This window comes from Hesperophylax consimilis, chromosome 15 (genome assembly GCF_061612785.1).
Source record: "Hesperophylax consimilis isolate HC1 chromosome 15, BYU_Hcon_1.0, whole genome shotgun sequence".
Classification (NCBI taxonomy): Eukaryota; Metazoa; Arthropoda; class Insecta; order Trichoptera; family Limnephilidae; genus Hesperophylax; species Hesperophylax consimilis.
In genome coordinates this window covers 33,471,981-33,492,084 of record NC_142850.1, presented here as the reverse complement: position 1 = coordinate 33,492,084, position 20,104 = coordinate 33,471,981, and the positions used below count along the sequence as shown (strand labels likewise).

Below are 20,104 nucleotides of genomic sequence, written 5' to 3'. Positions count from 1 at the left end.
TGCATTGTCAACACAAAAATAAAATTATACTAGTTCATTATGCACCATTTTGCATACAAAAGTTTATCATACAAGATGGATTCCCCTCACCCTACATTATTTGGCTTCAATGCCATTGATGCAAAATCGCACATATGTTCTGTCCAGGATTTTTAGGTCCACGACTAATCTAGACAAATTGCTTTTTCCGGCAAAAGATCTAAAGCGGCAATTAGACGATACACATATTCGTTTTTTTTCAATTTTTCCTTTCAAATGGATACTCGCACTGACCGTAAAAAAATCGCAAAGAATGCGGCAGCCGAAGGCATAATAATGGAAGTTTCAAATGCGTCGCGGGCAAAGATATTAGTCGCGGGTATATTTATTTATTAAAAATCAAAAATCATTTCTATCCAACAGATATCGCTGTTTTCAATTCAATGTATGTACGGGCGCAAACAAAAATATCGTCTTAATATTGTAAAGAATTACTTGTAAAAAACGTATTTTAATAAAATAAATTAATTTACGACATCTGTGAACCCGTAGAATATAACAAGCGTCGCGTCGCGCAAGGTTATATATATTTCTTTTAGATTTCTTCATAAAGAAAATGAGAATTAATTGTGCATGCGCTGTGCTGGTGAAAATTTTAACGAAGAATGTTTTAAATGGAGATGGGAAATAGATCCTGAGTGCAAAAAAACTGTGATAAAAAGTAATAACAAAACAAGTAGACTATAAACAATATTAAATGCAATGTGTATAAAAAAATGTATTTTAGCATAAGAAAAAATAAAATATTGACTACAAATATAACAAACGATAGCAGCTTGCTTTCCCAGTTATCTTCATAAACACTAACAACTATCCCCTTATTTCTAGAGCTGGACGAATTTGTAAAATATTGATTTTTCTAGTCTTTGGAAAAAATGGGATACATAGCAGTGTTGCCAACGAAGGCGATTTATCGCCATTTAGGCTACTCAGAACGAGAATCGGCGACGAAAAAATCTAAAAGGCGACTGGTCGCCGAATAGGCTTCCTCAGATTTATTAATTTTAATGGAAAAATGTGAGGAATTTTTCGAAAGAAATGGAATTCCGTAGCCACCCCCCCCATGGATTTCAAAATTTTTGGCTGTTAAAAGGGGGAATCAAGCTCACGTACAATATTTGTGGGGAATATGTGGGCAGAATTCATTAGAATTACTGCAACTGAAATTCGGCTACATTAGGCCACTAAATGTTTGAAAAACGGCGACATTAGGCCAAGATCCGTTGGCAACACTGATACCTAGTTTAGCGGCATTTGGCGCCAATTATTCCATACCTGACAGTTGTAGGTTGTTGGTGATTCTTTTATAGTTTTCGCCCAAATTTCTCGAGCCTCACCACCGACCTTGTTTAGTAGCATTTTCCTTGTTAAAAAATCAATATGCCTGTGGAATCATCCGTTATACTTAACTTCTCCAAGTTATCTGAACATGCCTTTCCTCCAGTTAAGGGATCAAATTTTGCTGCCGGCTTTGATCTCAAAAGGTGAGTAGAAACCACATTTTTTCTTTATTAATTTTATGAAAAATATTGATTTGCAAAGAATGAATTGTTTTGAATATTTTACAGCGCATACGACTATGTTGTCCCCGCACGAGGAAAGGAGATGGTGAAGACAGATTTGCAGATTGAGCTGCCCCATGGCTGCTATGGGAGAGTTGCACCACGCTCCGGTCTGGCTGTGAAGAATTTCATCGATGTTGGAGGTAAATCTTCACCAAAGTTACGTTATTATATATTTCAGAAACGCAACATATGTCTTTGTTACTAAATTTGTTATTTTCACTTCGCCCAAATCCATAAATTATTAATTAATTTACTATTGCTGTGTAATAAAATACCACTTGGACTGTTTTTTTATTTGTTATACTTGTCGAATTCCACTTCCCGCTATGCAAAAAGATTATGAATAGGACTTGGTTTCAACTTAATTACTACAAGAAACAACTATTTATGTCGGGGGAGATGGCAAAAGATTCATTAAAGTTCCATTTTTCAAAGTTAAGTTTGAAGGTTAGGAATACGCATAATTTATTAAAATAACCCATACTAACAACCAAAACTCTATTTTGTGCATGTTTACTTAAACTCCAGTCTTAAATAGTTGTCTCAATTAGATATTTAAGTTGAAATCAAGTGTTGTTTTTTAAAGACCCTTTGCATGTAGTGGAATTCTACAACTTTACCTTTGATTCGTGTAACAATTGAAATTTAAATTATCTGTTGGGGATGAAGATGAGTATCATATAATATTTTTTAAGTTGTCCCTTGTGGTATGATTGTAGCTGCGGTATGCAGCACTAGGTACTCATCAGATGTGATCGATATTTTTATTAAAAAAAACCTTTTTGTTGGAACACACCACATGTTAAATTAATTACATACATTCAAAAGTCCAGCATTGGAAAGGAATGTTCTTTTGCTAAAAATGTTGTATCATCTTTTTCCCAACTTATTCATAGAATTATTTTATTATATATATGCAAATACTATACCAACTTAGTGGTGTTTTTGGTTCCTTTTGGTGCTGTTTGAAAAACGAAAGAAAAGTGCACGCCACTGGCCAATAGTAAGATAGCATTCTCTGATAACACGAGTAGTAAAAAGATTATGATAATCTAATCAAAATAATTAAAGGCAGCTACATTAAAAAAAAAAAAATAGAGTTTTGACGTGTATGACGAAGAAGGTAAACAAATAATTTCCTCATACCGTCGTTGAGAAAGTGTGGGGCCCCTCCAATGATAATCTAATGAAAAATTGCTAGTCCGCAAAAAATCTGTTTTACAGATCCCCTTGCTGTCCATTGCCATTACCCTCCTTTTATCTTTTAACACACATTTTGTGAAGTAATCTCTAAATAGTTAAAATAAAGTCGATATCCGCGTCTGTCTGTTTGTGCGCTTATTTCTTCTAAACCAGCAACAGATTTTGAGAGGGATTTTACTATCATTTAGAAAATTTCTCCCGTAAGGTTTGTATATATAATACATGCATATTATATTTATAGAAAGTAGAGAAAACTCAATGTTATGTAATCAATCGTAAAAAAAATATTTTCGAGCGCTTTCATTTCTAATGCTGGCTAAACCTTATGAGATACATCAAAATTATGTACTGCAGAATTGTATATCTTAATTATAATAAATATGTATACATATACATATTGGTAGAAAAGTCCGCAACGGACTTTTCTGTAGGCTGTTTATATTAAGCATAACCCTCGGGTACACATCTGCTAGTAGTTTATAAAAGAATTTCCCAAACTATAAATCATCACCCCCTTTTCAAAGATATTGTCTTCGTCACACCCCTGGGGAACTAGCTTTTTTTAAAAATAATTTAATTATCATTTAGGAAATTAAAAAATATATGTTTGTTTAAAATTATAATGTTACAGTTACAGAGTTTGAAATAGGTAAGCAACAGATGGGTCGGTGTTGATTCGGCCAGCCGATTCTGCAATTTTCCTTCTTAGAACCTGGCAAATGTATTAGAATTTCTATAGTTGTCACGCGACAATTTCATACAGTTTATAATTCTGCAACCGATTCAGGAATGCCAATGCTGAATGGGTGTTTCCAGATGGATCCTCCACGCGGCATCCCTGAGGACCGTCCTAGTCAAATCGTCAATTACTGCCCTGGAGACGGCTTTCACCATCCACAAGTTGTAATATCTTTGTCCTCTTGTTTCCCTCGCTGCCTACTGTCAATAATGATCTCTAGCGCGATATCACCATTGCTTATGAACATTTCCATATTTCTTTATTTTCCAGCCGGCGTCGTGGACGAAGACTACCGTGGCAATCTGGCAGTGGTGCTTTTCAACCACTCCGACAAGGACTTTGCAGTTAACCGCGGCGACCGCATCGCGCAGCTCATCTGCGAGAGAATCTTCTATCCCGAACTGCGCGAGCTCAAGTCTCTGAGTGACACCGCGCGGGGGGCGGCGGGGTTCGGCTCCACTGGCACCAATTAATTATTTTCGTTTAAACTAATACATTGGTAATGAAAGGACACAGTACCATCTTTTACAGGTTTCAACTATAGAAGTATTATCGGCATCGCTCTCACAACTTTGGCATTAAAATCATACTCAATTTCACCTCTGACTGCTATCAACTTTACTGCCACTCGTAGTTCAATGAATTTGTTTCTGTTAACTTGAGGGGCCTGCAGACGGTCCAATTTTACCCATCCTAGTTGAAAATGTGTTTCAGAAAATGGATACAGTTTAAGGAAAGGATGGTCAAAAAACAGAGCTTTGTGAACAGTTACAAGTATTAATTGTTAATGCATACTCGGAGACGTAAACAGCGTCTGACAGTGTGACCTCTGGACTTGAACATATGTACCTACATCTACTAACTACCTAGCATTTATTTTCCCCTGTTACAAGGGGACACACCGGTACCAAAGTCATACGATCATTCATACGCTGGGAGCTGTATCGAGTGATTCGTATTTACGATTTTAATATTTTGTTGTCTTCCGTGTTCTTACTGAATCAATGCATCCAAGACATTCTTGTCATTATTCGTATAATGGATAAATCGTTTGACAATAAAACTTCAATTAAAAGAAACTTTCTTGCTTTGGCTGTACTGACCATTCCAGGGCTAAAAAAGTACACTATTATTTTTTAAGTCTTTTTTTTTGTATAGTAACAATTTTTCATGTATAGTAACACTTTAATTAACAAAAGAAATTTATTAAGGTACTGTAAAATAATGTGAGAAGAATTAATAGTAATGCTTGCGTAGAGTACTAAAATTGTCCATTATCACAGGGAATACAAATTTCGAAATCGGGATGAGTCTATATCAAAAAAATCTTTTTGGTTTGTAATTTCCAAAATGCAATCTCCTCGATACTTATTGTGACTCACAAATTAATAAAAATGTTCATTCGTTCAAAATCCTAGATCTCCGAAAGTTCTTCAATGATTGCCTTGAAATTTTGACACAACTTTGCATTTGATTATGCGTCTGTTTTTATTTCTGTAACTATATTAAATAGGTGTCACCTGTGACAGGTAAAAGATCCTTTTTTTTTAAAACATAGTTATCTGTTGGACGTAAAAGCAACATGCGCTATTGTTTCTCTATCTGCACAGACATACTGAGCTACAGCAACCCGTGGCGGGGTACAGCTTAGTATTCAATAAACATGAACAATGTGATTGGTTTTACAGTTGGTTTTTTAGAAAATATTCAGCGTGTTACTGTATATTGTAGTCATTGTGTCTTTATACCGTTACTGCAGCCTGTTACTGTATCCTATTGATAAATCTTGTGTCTAAAATTCTATGTGATGTTCTACAATAATTATTGGTGCCAAAATTAATCATCGATTGATTCATTTTAACCATAGATTTGTGTATTTCCTTATCTATGAAGGAGTCGTTAGCAAAAAGACGACACCTTACCTTATTAACACGTTAAATCTGTTGTTGTTGTAATGTTGCATTAGAAAGCAGGTTATCGAATAATTTTATTTTCTATTTTGATTTTTTTTATTTTTTGCTTTTTGCTTTTTTTATATTTCAGCTGTTGATCTGTTAAAATACCTGTGATTTTATTAAGTAAGATACTTTAAGTTGCACCGCTATAATTTTTCAATAAAAATGTTTACACAAATAAAATATGATCTTTATTTTCAAAAACATCTTTTGGTTTTATCACTTCTAAACACATTTTGAATTATGTTTATTTAACCACTCGGGCTTTTTTTTTCGCTTTTGGGAACAGCTCATATGGTCTCATAGAATTCGTTTTCTCCCTTATTGTCATGGTTAAAAATTTGATTTAAACAGTGTTGAAAGAGAAAACACCACGCTTTATATTCAAATCTAAAAGTTGTCCGCAGAAAAATAAAAATGTACACCTTAATGAAAACAAAGGTTCCGACCACAATTTCAGAAAAATTTATGAAACTTTGTGAATTTTTTTATGTAGGAAACCATAAAAGGTGAGGTGATAATTAATGTATGTTAATTTCAAATAATAAAATTCGAAAGCATATTTCCTCACCTTTCAAAAACAGTTTTTAGTTTTCGTATGCGTTCAGAATTATTCCATTTATTTGGATTTCATTGCAAAGCGGAAATACTCCGACCTTCCGACAGAACATGCCCGAGGCCCAAGAGGTTATACAAGCCCGGCATAGTCCAGTGGTAACGCATTGGACTGCCATTCCGAAGGTCGCGGGTTCGAACCCGGCGTGCGCAAATAAATTTTATTTGATTAATTTGTGTTATTTCACAATTAATTAATTAAAATAATATATAGTATATTTGCGGCACGTTCCAGAGTGGAAGATACTACCAGTATCGCCCTGGTGTAAGACCACCATTCAGAATTGAAACGTTGCTCCAAATGGCTTTAGCCGTGTTTAGTGACTAGATCTGAATAGCCAGGTACTTCCCCACCTTCCTCTTTCCCTTCCCCACTTACCTTCAGCCTCACAACATCCCCCAATTGGGGATGCCATAGTCTCACTGGCTCCAGACGGGAGCAGTTGGGACTCTTGTGAGGTATTCACTATAAAAAAGGTTAAAATACCATAAACTGGGGAAACTTTGCAAAAATAGGGACTAATAATGAGTATTTGGGGTTCCTAAAATATTCTTTAAGGCAATTGCATTGCATCTGTGTGCAGTATAATGAGATAATAAGGAAACACAAAAGTGAATCAGTCACCCCCATAGACTAAATTAGACTAGACACGGCATATTCATTTAAAAATAACCCCAACACAATTTTGGTTTGGTTCACGTGCACATTTATGAAAAGGCCTACGCATTGTGTCGCAATGCGAAATGGGCACAGTGAATTGCGTTTTACCTTTTGTTGGTCTAGGTCACCAGTGTTGCCAACGAAGGCGATATCGCTATTTAGGCTACTCAGAACGAGAATCAGCGACGAAAAAATCTAACTTGTTGAACCCATTTTTTAAACAAAAATACTCCGGTTTTTGATATAATATTTTTTGCGTCCGAAATGGAATCTTGTAGCAACCCCCCCCCCCCCCATGGAATTCGAAATGGCCCGCCAGTGATTCAAAATCGTTAATTTCGCCTAACTGTCAAAAAGGTTGGGCAGCCTTGGTCTAGAGTAAGCTATTTTGCTTCTCAGCTATGATGGGCAAGTTCATTTTTTCATCACAAAAATAACCCAGTTCCAAATATTTAAATTTGAATTATGTCCATATTACAACACATCTGACAACAAATTCTCCATGGTTTCGCTTATGAGTTTGAACGCTTGTACAAGGAGTTTAAACAGAGTTGGGTTGTTAAGTTCATCTCCATATTTGTGACGTGCGCTACGTGGCGTTATTTTTAAAATGAATTTAACTAGACAGGGCTAATCTAGTACAATACATCAATGGTCACCCCTCATTGAAGTTATCTCTAAATAGTATAAAAAAATCAGTCTGTTTGTGCTCTTAGTTCTTCTAAACTACTCAATGGATTTTAATAAGGTTTTCACTAACATTTAGAAAATTTCTTCCGGAAAGTTTATATATATAATACATGCATATTATAGTTATAAAAAGTAGAGAAAATGCGATGTTTTGTAATCAAGTTGTAAAAAATATTTTCGGCTGCTTCCATTGCTAACGCTGGATAAACCTTACGAGATACATCAAAATAATGTACTATGGAATCGTATATCTTAAAAAGGCCTACAGAAAAGTCCGTAATGGCATATGTCTATCTCCTAACAATAACCCCCAGCAACACCGGGTACAAGTCAGCTAGTTTTAGATAATTTAAAAAAAAAATTACAATAACTCCACCCAGGAGGCCCTGAGGAAAATTATTTCCCTCAAGATCTATATCATCTTTGGGAATGCTATGTGGAGGAGAGGAAAGAGTGAACATGGGTCTTGAAGAGAACACGAACTCAAGTACGAGTTATATAGAAATAACCAATTCTCATGTTTGTCATTTGTTGATGACAATTGTCATCAACGTTTCGGACAGCGAAAAGTGTCCATCGTCGGGATGATAGTATGATCCTAATGATAGACACTGTATCGTAACATGGCATAATAACCCAATAATTAATTTCTATAATAATAGATCACATTTAATATTCTTTAAATACATATTTCAAACCTGAATAGCTCATTATGTAACCAGCAGTATAAACAGAAATATTTTTACCTAGTTATCCAGACGTGCAAGTTTCAGGACATCGGAACTCACCGTTAAAGAGTTTTTAGTGGGACAAACACAAATTTTCTGCTTCATAGTCAAGACTATTATTCAGTTAATAGCCTCAGTAAAATAAAACTATAACTGAACATTTTTACAGAAATTTCATGTTAGGGAGGTTCATAAAAACAAACAAAAAATTGTAACGTAACTAAAATATATTTCTACATAATGTTTATTAAAAAAGTTAAGTAATTAAATAACAAAACTTACATAATGTAAAATCACTAAGATTTTTTGACAATTACGATTAGTTTGTACCTTATTCCTAATTGCTTAACAACATATTTAATCACCTCGGAATGCATGGTTTCTTTAGTTAACTGCTGTCACTCTAATAAAATATTCACTAATCAGTTATATCGGTAACGGTTCCAATAGAGTTGTAGTTTTATTAATTAAGAGTCCGTTTCATTTGCATTGAAGTAATCCGAGGTCTTGAATGTTTTTGGAGCTAGGTAGGTAAAACTCTCCGGTTTTGTATCTGTGGGGTTAGCGTTTAAAGGAAACTCTTTGGAAAGTTTACTCAAGAACGGTTTAAAGAGATTCTTCAACTTGTTGTCTGGAACTCCAATTTGAACTTCAGCTAATTCTACTTGTTTTTCTACCAATGTCAAATCGTCGTGTACTTTATTTACAAACAACTGTAGGCTGTCTATTCTCTGGGTGAGTACAGTTATATCTCCAGTAAACTCAGAAATTCTTGAAAAAGTGTTGGTGGAGACGTTCTTTCCCTCATTTTCCACCATTTTCATTAAACTTTCGAATTCTTCCAGTCTTGTTTGAAGTTCATCTATCGTGTCGTGTATGGGCTGCAGATCTTTCTGCACATCCAACTTCACGTAATTGGCGTAGTTATTTGCAATGTTTTCTATCATTTTAAGCACTGTTATAATCACAAAACAATCTTTATATTGACTTTGACTGTCCAATGGTCCAAGACCATAAATTAACCACTCTCCAAGACGTCAGAAAATATTTTCTGAAATTTGACAGATATTTTCTGTACTGCCATGTGAGATAAATATTTATAAATGGCGAATAAGAGAAGCATTAACTTCGAAATTATAACCTGTACACAAGTTCTCACTTAGTCAATATTATGACAATAATAAAAGACTAGCGTAGACTTCGAACGGAACACTGTTGAAACGTGTTATAATATTGTAATTTTAGGTGATGAAAAAATTAGCCGTAAAACCTAATAAGTAATGAGTTATTTTTATTTATTGCCGTCTAATTAATCTGTTAGCAAACAAAAATAATTTAATTAAATTTTCAAACCTTAAACGTATGTGTGGCCACATATGTTTAAGGTTATAAGCACCTGAATTATTATGAATAAAAAATATATATATATTTAATCAAGAAAATCAGAATGAACGGACAAAAACAACTTACGGCTGTTGCTGATTATCAGTCTTTCGGGCATCTGTCGGATTTATTTTGAAGCATTTGTTAAAGGGAGATCACTTTTGAGAGAGTTACACTTCGCAAAAATAGATGTCGCAACCTTACTAAAATCTGATTTGAGTAAAGGTTAGCTGTACATTGAAAACATGGACCTAAAAAGTCCGTAACGGCTAACCTTTACTGAATTATTTAAGAATAATTTTATACAAACAAACTTATTTATCACAATCGTTAAAAGTTGGTACAGAGGTTTTCGTTCGGGGTCTTAGGGCCACAGGATTTTATTTTTATTTTTATTGATACCTTAGATTTTTTATAAAATGTGATTTTGTAATGGGGGCCTCACTGGGTGCTTTACCCATGCTGAGGCCACCATTTTACAATTTTATGTAACAAATTATGTAGGTAAATAAAAATGTACTGTACTTAATTATTATTAATTAAAAGAATCCAAATGTAATCTAAAGAAAAAAAAAATAAAAGAGGTAAAATAAATTAAAGTAACGTAATAAAAATAAAATGCAAAATTCAGTCATTTTAAATACACGTAGAATTACGAAAGATTTTTTAAATATTTATATTGAGGGATCAGTAGGAGTTTTACCGAGCCGAACCGTCTGATATGAAAATATCTGGAGTCAGTGAATTATTCTCCCATTTGATCTCTAGTGAGTTGATATGTTGTTCTTATATTGTTTTGTATTTATTATGCTTATATAATGCACTTGCATAATGTGGATTGACTAGATGATCATTTGTGGAAAAGTGTGTGGAAGGGTTTAGTTTTTCCTGTGGGGATGATTTAACCCGGACATAAAGTCGGAAAAAGAAAAAAGAAAAGGCAGTTATAAAAACTAAGCGATATGCATATAATTGATGGTTGGTTGTGAATAATGAAGGTATATTTTTATTATTTTAAGATAAATTTATTTTGTAGTATTTCCTTTTTTGTTCATTCGCTTACTCATTTTTTTCTCCAGTCTCAGATTGTTGAAGGCTTTCATTGCCTGGTATTTGTGATGTATTTGTCCAAAGCTTATGTTTATCATATTGCATAGACAATTTATGTGAATAGTAAATAGAACGGGCCCTAGTATGCTTCCTTGTGGAACTCCATATTTAATGGGCATTAGTTTGCTAGTATGGTGATTAATTCTGACTTGTTGTGTTCTGTAACTCATATAACATTTCATTAGCTTCTTTTTCTTATTATTAGTTCCTTGCCTTTGATACCCATGTTTTCGAGTTTTTTTTAAATAGGGTTTCACAGGGTCCTAGCTACAAAAACTGTTTATTTGAGTTAAGCTTACTTTCGGTAATGCCTTAATTCGTTTATCTCAAAACTATGTTTTTGTAGATAGGCCCCTGTGATCCTAAACCCCCGAGTTGGAAAGCTTTTTGGACCAAAAACGATTACCAGCCCCCGTGGAATATTTATTTGTGAGAGACCCTGGATTAGCACAATATCGGAAAGCACTAGGAAAACATTACGACATAATGTGATGAAAAGCATTTTACCACACGAAACCCAAAATATAATTAGTAAGCATACGAAGTATCGATAATAATGTGACTGTTTTTACGCGGATTTTAGATTTTTGAACATTATTGGAGTTTTAGAATTTCAATGATCCATGTGAAAACTTAAAACCAATTCTGTTCCTACCACAGACCTCAAATTTGGATAACTTGTATATCGCCGTTTTTTTTTAAAATCACCCAAGGGCGCTGTACAAATATATGATATAATTCTACAATGATCTATCTCATTACTAACTATAGAATAGACCAGGGCCGGCCTTGAGACAAACGGCGCCTGGCGCAAGTTACATTTTGGCGCCCCTTGTCAAAACCAGTAGACTCCTAGGTAGGAGATCACTTTAATCAATTATATTTTAATGATTTGTGTTTTCGTGTAGCACCGTTTTTGTGAAAAATAATAGGACGATGTGTCAGGTGAGCTATTTATCAGCGGCTTGGCGCCTTGACAATTCGGCGCCCGGAGCCGACTGCTCCAATGGCGCCCGTGTAGGGCCGGCCCTGGACTAGACAAACCGGTTCGTTGATCACTAATAAAAAAACTACAATTTACGATGCATTTGACCAATGAACTTTATGCTGCGTTAGAATATAGGTACAGATATTATTATTTATTTATATTCTGTACAGGCAGATAATATACAGCACTATATTTACTTAAGATTAACATTGTTTATTAGAGAAATTTAGATACATTTCGCACTCAAAGCACATACTTGGAACACATGTAATTGTAAATGTTATTATTAGTTCTGGTATTTATATATTCTACGCTGGTACAGGCTTTTATAAACATTTGATATACATAATAGTATATCAAATGTAATCAGCAATCAGCAACAGTAATCAAGAAATATAATTTTCAAGAAGAATAGTATTATGCTTAGCTTAGTTTTTAATATTATTGAGGGATAATGTAGCCTTCTATCTACAATTTCTGAAAAATTATTGCCAACTGGGTGAGCCAAAATCTAGGTGAGTGTCTAAATGGCTCAATCCTGATATTGTTTTTTTTTTGGTTTTAGGCATTTCACCCTGAAAAGAGTGCTTTGTGAATATTGTTGTTGTAATTTTAAAAAATCGATCTAGTTGGTGTGGTGAAGGTGATAAGGCTCAATAACTGTTTATAATTAACAATTTAAAAAAATTAAAGACATGTGGGAAATGAGTATTCAATCAGCGAGTTATTGGTAGACAGAGTTTAATGTTAATATATCATTAATTTCGAATTTTTGAAGTGAAACTTCTTTAGGCGCGTAATGAATTTTCGGGGACGGAGTAAAACCGAGTCAGGATCGACACGAAAATGCGGGTACCCCCACCACCGCTCACCGTTCACTGTCCCTCTCTCACCATATGCGCTTGTTGAGGTGGGGGAGCCGCTCACGAACGTTCTCTCCCGACACGGGACAACAATCGATGCAGTTTTTGCACGATTCATTAAGGATTTAAGTGCTCATGTATATATCTCGCACTTTAGTTACCATAACCCAATTATCACGACATTAGGAAATGATATTCATGAAATTGACAATGAAAATGGCACATGATTGGTAAATTGTCATTGTAATTTCTTTGTAATTTTTAATTGTAATATTGTTATTTATGTAATATTGTATACTTGTGAATAAATTGAAAATTTTTGGAACTATACATTAATCGAACGTCATTCATCTATAAGAAAATATTAGAAAAAGCAAATCCATGCTTCGTCATTGAATTATTTAACCTCTAATTTTCAAACTAACCTAAGAGAGAAAATAGAGATGATGAAATGAAAATAGAGAGAGAGGAATACTAGAAGTTTCACTTCTGTCTTGCGTAGGCTTGACACACCCACTTTTTTTCAATGGAATCGGAGTGGAAGTGATGGGGCCAGATAGAATAATTATATTCGACTTGACTTCTGACCAAAGAATAATACAATATTTTTATGTTGATAGGTTTTTAAAGTCTCTGCCATTACGGAGAATGAAGTGAAGCATTTTTAAACCTTTATTTGGTATTGTATTGATGTTAGAAAGAAAATTAAATTTGGAATCAAAAATTTTGCAAAGATCAGACATGAGTAAAACATTATTAATCTTTTTTAAAAGTTGAAAGGTTATAAATTCTACGAAACAGATTGAGGATTAAGGCTTCGAATAATGTAAATCCAGTAAGAGAAGTGTAATTTGGATATAACAAAGACAATACAATAAAGCTACTCTCAGGCAGGCATATATATGTATCTTATGATCAACAAAAAAAACTATTAAAAACCTGAATCAAATTACGATATTTATAAAAAACGCATTCCACTGACAGATTCGTAGCAAGTTGCAATCTCCGTTCTCATAAACGGTAACTCAGGACAGTGGCAATTAGACACCTTCTTGAAAAGTAATATAAAGTCATGAAAAGTGATGGAAAAAACCGTTAAGTGGGTTACTTTAAGTTCGGTTTAAAGTGCATTTTTTATCACTTTTAATGAATTTATATCACTTTGTTTTTAATTACCACTGGCCTGAGTTGCAATGAAACCCTCATAAACGTATGTAACAAACAAAAGAAGAGAGGATTCCAGATACCACGTAGCTCTCAGTGGTAGAGAGATAATATAATATCAACCAACGCAACACAACATGTCAGCTCAGTTCTGCGCCGGTTCTAAAAAGACCGGAGATGGCAAACGAATGAAAGAGAACCGTAACTTTTATTGTTTTCCGTTTCGTTGCATGTCACAAACCGCAAACACAACACAAATAAAGGTTTTTTTTTCTATTTCTAAATCTCGACAAATGGGTACGATAAATTTGATATGTAGGTTCAAAACTGAAAAATATCGGAAACAGGTAGCATAAAACAACATGAATTTTTAGGGATTTAATAAAATTATTCCATGAACTCTGTCGTAATTCTTTAACCGTCTAGGGTCAAAGGGTGTATTCAAATACCCCTTCCATATTATATGTAACTAAGATTACAGTATTTTGAATTTACCACGATCACGTCAAAATTTGAAGATTATATTTATGAGCATAAATGTAATAAATCACTCACACGATTGATATCTTCGGAGTGTTTTGTGTAACAAATTAAATTAATTTAACCGTAGATATGCAAGACAAATTTTGTGCGTGCGACAATACTACGTCACACACCATCGACGATGATAGAGGAGACTAAAAAAAGGCGCGATCGTAGACAATATAATTCTCATTCAGAGTCTACTTATTAGCGTAAAATATTTTTAAGATAAAATTATTTGATATGTCAAAATATTACCTCACGACAGGAAAAAGAAAAACACAGTTAGATGTTAAGCATTTTTATTTCAGCAAGACATTTAATTATAGATACAGGTTAAATCATTAATTAATAAGGTAGAACATAAATTCATAAATTGACCATAGAGACCATTGATGTTAGTCTATGATAGAGACTCAAAATTAATAAGATAAGGTGAGAATGCGCCATTATGTTAGAATATTATTTGGGGGGCAGTGACGTAGCCATAGCATTCACGTGAGGGAGAGTTTACACCCTAAGGGGGGCGGTTCGTACCCCCGGGGCAGGAAATTGGTAAGGGGTGGGGGGTGGAAAATTTATTAGAAAGTTTTTTTAAGCTCTATTTACCACAACTTTTTAATTACATCACATTGATAAAAGAGATGGTGCACGGTGAAAAATGACCCTGTTAAAAAAGTGACTACTTCCTGATAAAATATTAGTCATTCAGAATATATCGAGAACACGTGTTCTTTTTCGAATAGATATCGTGACGGCATGCTACAATAATAATAATAATATTTGTGTAAAATTATGTGCAAATTTTTGTGCAAAATCACCTCAAGGGCGCTGCAAGTATGTCAGTATCAATATCAGTATTTGTATGAACAAGTGTTCTGTTGTCCACATAAAACATTTGCTTTTTACTAATGATACTTTGTTACGAACTTCATTCGTTATCTGCCCGCAGTCCCATTTTTAACAGGAAATCGAATAATATTTTATGTCTACCTACTATATCAAACAGTAATTTCACTTTCCTATTTGGTGTAAAAAAAATGAATAGATACATTTTGATTTTACATTTTTTATGATCTCCTCACGTACGATAATGCAATGTGAGTACCTTCACCCAGAATAAAAATATTTTTGTTTTTGTGGCCAAACACTAACTATCTATGAAAAATGTGCCAGACTTGATATTTTTTAATTAGGCCAATAAACTGTTCCTATTTGAACATTATTTTGTTAGGTACACAACACAAAATTAATTTTATAAACAGCCGTTGGCATAACATTCACGAAGAAATTATCGCTGTTTATGTACACTAAATAATAATACATAATTTGTTATTTGATTGATATTTATGTACACACTTCCCAGACTGTGACCAAAAAACAGGATAATATGAAAAACTATTATTTTGTAATACATGTTACAATATGGCACTTGATAATTTCTGTTCAGTTACATGCGTAGCTTAGACTAAAATGATAAATGTCGAATTAAAAAAAGAAGAGATGAATGTGAAAAAAATTGTTAACATGTTCGTATTTTGATTTCAATTAATATTTTCTCATAGCGAACTTATTGGGCCTTACTAATAAACGCGTTCTAAATTTTACACAACTGATAAAACAACCATTAATATAGGGAAAATGGTTTTTATCAGTTGTGTAAAATTTCAAGCACGTTTATTAGTAAGAGGGTAAATATTTTTTGAATAATTATTAAATTATTTTTTTTTTATAAATATAACAATAACTTTGGTTAAAAAAACTGACCGGTTTAGCTTAAAATTGTGTGTGCTTATGTATGTATTATAATGTATTTTGTTCAATTAGTATAATTTGTAACCTTATGATGCTTGTGTTAAGCGAAACCGGTCGGTCTTAATCAATTAAATATATTTCGTTGTTATAAACAAAGTTATAATTTTTTTTCATTAATATGTCCAACCACAAGACTGCTTTTTATCAAAAATAATTGGTTTTAATTGTTATTAATAGGTTTTAAATGTTAAAATAATGAAATAAGGCGTTAGGAAGCTACGTATGTTAATTTTATTTTTTTTAAAGTTAGAATTTTACAAATCGAATACACAAAAAAATAAAAATAACACGAAATGTACAAGATTAATGTAAAAAGTAGGCTCGGTACCATAGACTAATAATACATCAATGCTCAGTACCATAAATATACCCTCAGTACCAGTGGCGGTTTTCTCTAAAGTGCGTTTGTGCGGCGAACCCCCATTAAAAAGATGAGAAAATAAAACAAACTTGTTTTATAATAATATAAGCACATTATAGATAGCACGCTATTAAAATTTCGCCTTCAAAACCCGCGCCACCGAAAAATACGATACATATTCCATGTTTGTGCGAGTTAAAATCCGCGCCAAACTCTTCATACAAAATAATTTTAGCCGGTACAGACCCTATGACGGTGACATATACAAAATTTGGTCTTTCTTTGCAAAACTAAGACAAATTGTGTGCGCCGAACACGCGTTGTGATATCACGTGACCTCCGAACATTGACGAATGTAACCGAAGAAACCCGATAACTTCGCGGACTGACCAACCGACGTTTGACCTTTGAACCATAGGGAAGCAAGTGTTATTTTTTATGTTATATTATGGTATTTAACTTTGTAGTCATTTTTGTACATATTTTTGTTTTCTTGTTTCTGCATTTCTCCAACCGTTTGCTTATGGCATTTGCAAATCTACTACCCATTGAAGTAGACTTAGTAAATTTATTTCGTGCCACCTTTATTTGTTTTTTTTTTATGTTTTAAAATATCTATTATATATTCTACGAAATTATTCTTCTCGAAAAAACAATAATAATTAGCAACATACATTGAGTGCTATAAAAACATTAAACAATTTAATTCCTATAAAACTTTTCTCATTATCTAATAATTGTGTCTAGTGTAAAGTGATTTAAAAACAATAATATGTAGGTACCCCTCCCACTAACTTTATTTAAGTTGTGTAACTGCTGCCGTATTCGACTATTTGACGAAGGACAACAGTAAGTAAATTTTAATTAGATAATATGTTTATCTTCTCTTGAATTTCTGAACCCCCTGTTAAAAAGACCACGAACCGCCACTGCTCAGTACTCATTCAAATCTTTATGCCATATTTACATTATTTACTATGGATCGTAATACCAAGAAAAATATTCATTTCGATTGTGGGTCGGTTATACTGAAGTCGGTCTAAAGCGTCATTTTAAAAATTGGAACTGATTGTGCGAAGAATTCATACAAGCGATACCTACCTTTAATCAATTTCGGTTAAAGAAACTTTTTGTGTTTGTTTTTTAATTTTCATGAACGTTTTTGACTTTCTAAAAGGATCTTCAATCTTAGTGCAGAGCCAAATTCAAAGTTATTTTCTTTTGTTTAAATTTCTAAGGGTCAATCTTGACAAAAAAAGTTAGATTTCAAGTGCCTGCGCTTTTTAGGTAGGTAACGTGCAATAATCAACCCTTTGATTATTATTTAATATAGAATATCCCGTGAATTTTCACGGGTCTGCGCTAGTATATTATAATAATGGTATTTACTATAGCAACTATATAGTGAGCGAATACATTAATTTAATGACCGGTCAGTGGTTGAGTGGGCATAGCGCTTGGGTCTCACCCGAGCGTCGCGTGTTCGATTCCTCGGCTGGCTAAGTCCTCCATCACAACACAAGCAACATTTTCGGCTTTCTGTGGTGGTAGTAGGAGATTTTCAAACATTGTTGGGTTATTCGTAACCCGGGAATGTTTGTCTTTCTTTTTAAAAAATAAAAAAATAATAATAATAATATCTAGGAATGTATCCGACATCCGGCGTTTTATTAGCATCAGTCAACAATGAAAACCGCATTGGGAAACTGCTAAAATTGCTAATAATTTGTAGTTAGACAGAAGTGTCCCGAAGCGTAATGGAACAATCATGTTATATAGTAAAATAACAAATATAGGCAGCTCGCAGACGAAACTTTAGTTGGAGACTTTTTGAAATTGTATGAATTTTTCAAATGTCGCCGCAAATAAAATTTTCCGTCTGGGGGCGCCCTTATTGATTTAATATGTTATTTTCAAAATATGCAAAGAAGACTTATTTCGGAAAACGAACGCTCTTGGTGAAAACGAAAAGTCAGAAGAAGCAGCAAAGTAGGTACCGAAGGCATCGGTCGCTGTTGGTGTTTAGTTTACGCGCCATCGTAGTGAAGTTGGCTGCGCGCATGATCGGAAAGTTTGGTTGGTTGAGCCGAGTGCTGAGTGCTAGAGAGCGACTGCCCCGAATGCAGCGCCGCGCCGACCAACTTGTTGATTGTTCGTTCTTCAGTCAGTTCCCGAGAGCGGAGAGCGAGTGTCGTCCGCGCAGCGTGTGTCCGCCCGGGGTTTCGCGATGTTTTTGCAACCGATAAAATGACAACAAGGAACAGTACCACAACGTCCTGTGAATGCAGATCGCTCCTTGTCATCTCCCAATAAACTCAGTGCTGCAGGAACATGGCTTCCGCTACCGCGGAAAGAGAAAATGCATTGTTCAAAAGTTTTTGTGCAAAGTTATAAGTTTATCGCGTAACCTACCTGAAAGGTGTGCCGCACAGACCCGTTCCGTGAAGCGATCGCTTCAAACTTATCTATCGTGTGGCGGTTATATTTGAATCTGTGATAGTGTGAGTGCTCGTCACCTGTTATATCTGTGTGGGATGGTTCGTCATACCTGTGAAGTGCTTTTTTATCTTTTGGATTAACTTTTGAGAATGGGTGGAGTGCGGATCTTCCGCAAGGTGGTCACCGAAATGCGTGGGAGCCTGGTCGTAACCGTGCTAGCCCTTTTGGCCCTGAGCACCGTCACCGCGTTGCAGACTAAAGGTAAACTGACTTACCTTACCTCTACCTGCCTCTCTTCCCGGCACTGTACCTGGCCGCTCACCTTGCCGCGCTTTATCTACCTGAAGCCAGCGAGCGAGCAAGCCTGCCAACAAACCAACAAACCAACCAAGCAACCACCCTCGCTGCTTGCGTGCTGCCAGATTAACTTATTCCATATACCTAGATGTTTTGGTTTTTTCCTCATTCGAACTGTGTTGTCTACGTCTGAGTTGAGTTATTTCTTAACGTGCTACCTGACGTCATTTCATGTTTGTTTAGTCATATTGATTCATCTGTTTTAGATTCAGTTTGATGAGTCGTTCCAACACCTTAATGGTAAATAGTAAAGTAATAATGTCAAGAAGCGTCATGTCTCAAGAATGTTTGTAACCGAAAGAACGGTGGCTGCATTCTTGTGGCTATTCGCACGGAAATAAGACTTCAGATATTTTGCAGTGTAGTTACTGTAGTTTATCTCAGAGAGACTGACTAGTAAACGACTTACTCATAAATATTTATCAGCCTTACATACTACATAGGTACTACTCAAATGAAACTCTGTGTTTATGATCGTCCAAGCGTAATGTTAGTTATAGCATCTCCTTTGTACATGTACATGGTTTAGACGGTTTATCTTTATTATTGTCACTTCGATCCGTTACTATTTCGTCAGTTTAGATACAGTAAATACATTAAATCAACACCACCTAAAGACCCTGATAAATTAAATGTAATAGTCACCTACTAATACCAAGATAACTAGTAATCAGTACAGCCAGGAATAAAAACATGTCTTCAATCAAGGAATAATAATGATAAGATTAACAATCTCTTACTAAACTGTTATTATAGATTTAACGTTGAGATAAGATGTCTTCTTATAAGTAGGTACTTGGCAGTAATGTACTGTGCCTGACTTTTTTACAATTTTTGTGATTTTAAAACAACCAAAAAATATTTGGATTATTTGTATAGCGCCAAGACAACAATCAATTCAAGAGCG

The 20,104-nt window shown here is 34.4% G+C and overlaps 3 protein-coding genes across 3 annotated transcripts in view; 2 read left to right on the top strand and 1 right to left on the bottom strand.

The window, feature by feature from the left end:
* The first annotated feature begins 1,293 nt into the window (after nt 1-1,293).
* dUTPase (Deoxyuridine triphosphatase) lies at nt 1,294-5,654 on the top strand. Its single transcript, XM_089640114.1, has 3 exons — nt 1,294-1,523; nt 1,608-1,744; nt 3,817-5,654. Exons 1-3 carry the CDS (start codon nt 1,420-1,422, stop codon nt 4,017-4,019), a joined length of 444 nt encoding a protein of 147 aa, XP_089496240.1. The 5' UTR covers nt 1,294-1,419; the 3' UTR covers nt 4,020-5,654.
* A 2,825-nt stretch (nt 5,655-8,479) lies between these two features.
* Blos4 (biogenesis of lysosome-related organelles complex 1 subunit 4) lies at nt 8,480-9,235 on the bottom strand. The gene has a single exon (XM_089640113.1). It carries the CDS (start codon nt 9,140-9,142, stop codon nt 8,663-8,665), a length of 480 nt encoding a protein of 159 aa, XP_089496239.1. The 5' UTR covers nt 9,143-9,235; the 3' UTR covers nt 8,480-8,662.
* A 9,339-nt stretch (nt 9,236-18,574) lies between these two features.
* shg (DE-cadherin) overlaps nt 18,575-20,104 on the top strand; it is a 675,856-nt gene continuing 674,326 nt past the window's right edge. The window contains exon 1 of the mRNA XM_089640480.1: nt 18,575-19,101. Within this exon, the coding sequence (XP_089496606.1) occupies nt 18,990-19,101 (112 nt within the window). The 5' untranslated portion in view covers nt 18,575-18,989. The remainder of the gene's footprint in view (nt 19,102-20,104) is intronic.

Bases quoted from the DNA above. Each gene is read 5' to 3' on its own strand.
- dUTPase (XM_089640114.1), top strand. From the start codon at position 1,420: ATGCCTGTGGAATCATCCGTTATACTTAACTTCTCCAAGTTATCTGAA. The intron at 1,524-1,607 runs GTGAGTAGAAAC...AATATTTTACAG, and splicing joins GCCGGCTTTGATCTCAAAAG to CGCATACGACTATGTTGTCC. The intron at 1,745-3,816 runs GTAAATCTTCAC...TTTATTTTCCAG, and splicing joins GAATTTCATCGATGTTGGAG to CCGGCGTCGTGGACGAAGAC.
- Blos4 (XM_089640113.1), bottom strand. From the start codon at position 9,142: ATGATAGAAAACATTGCAAATAACTACGCCAATTACGTGAAGTTGGAT.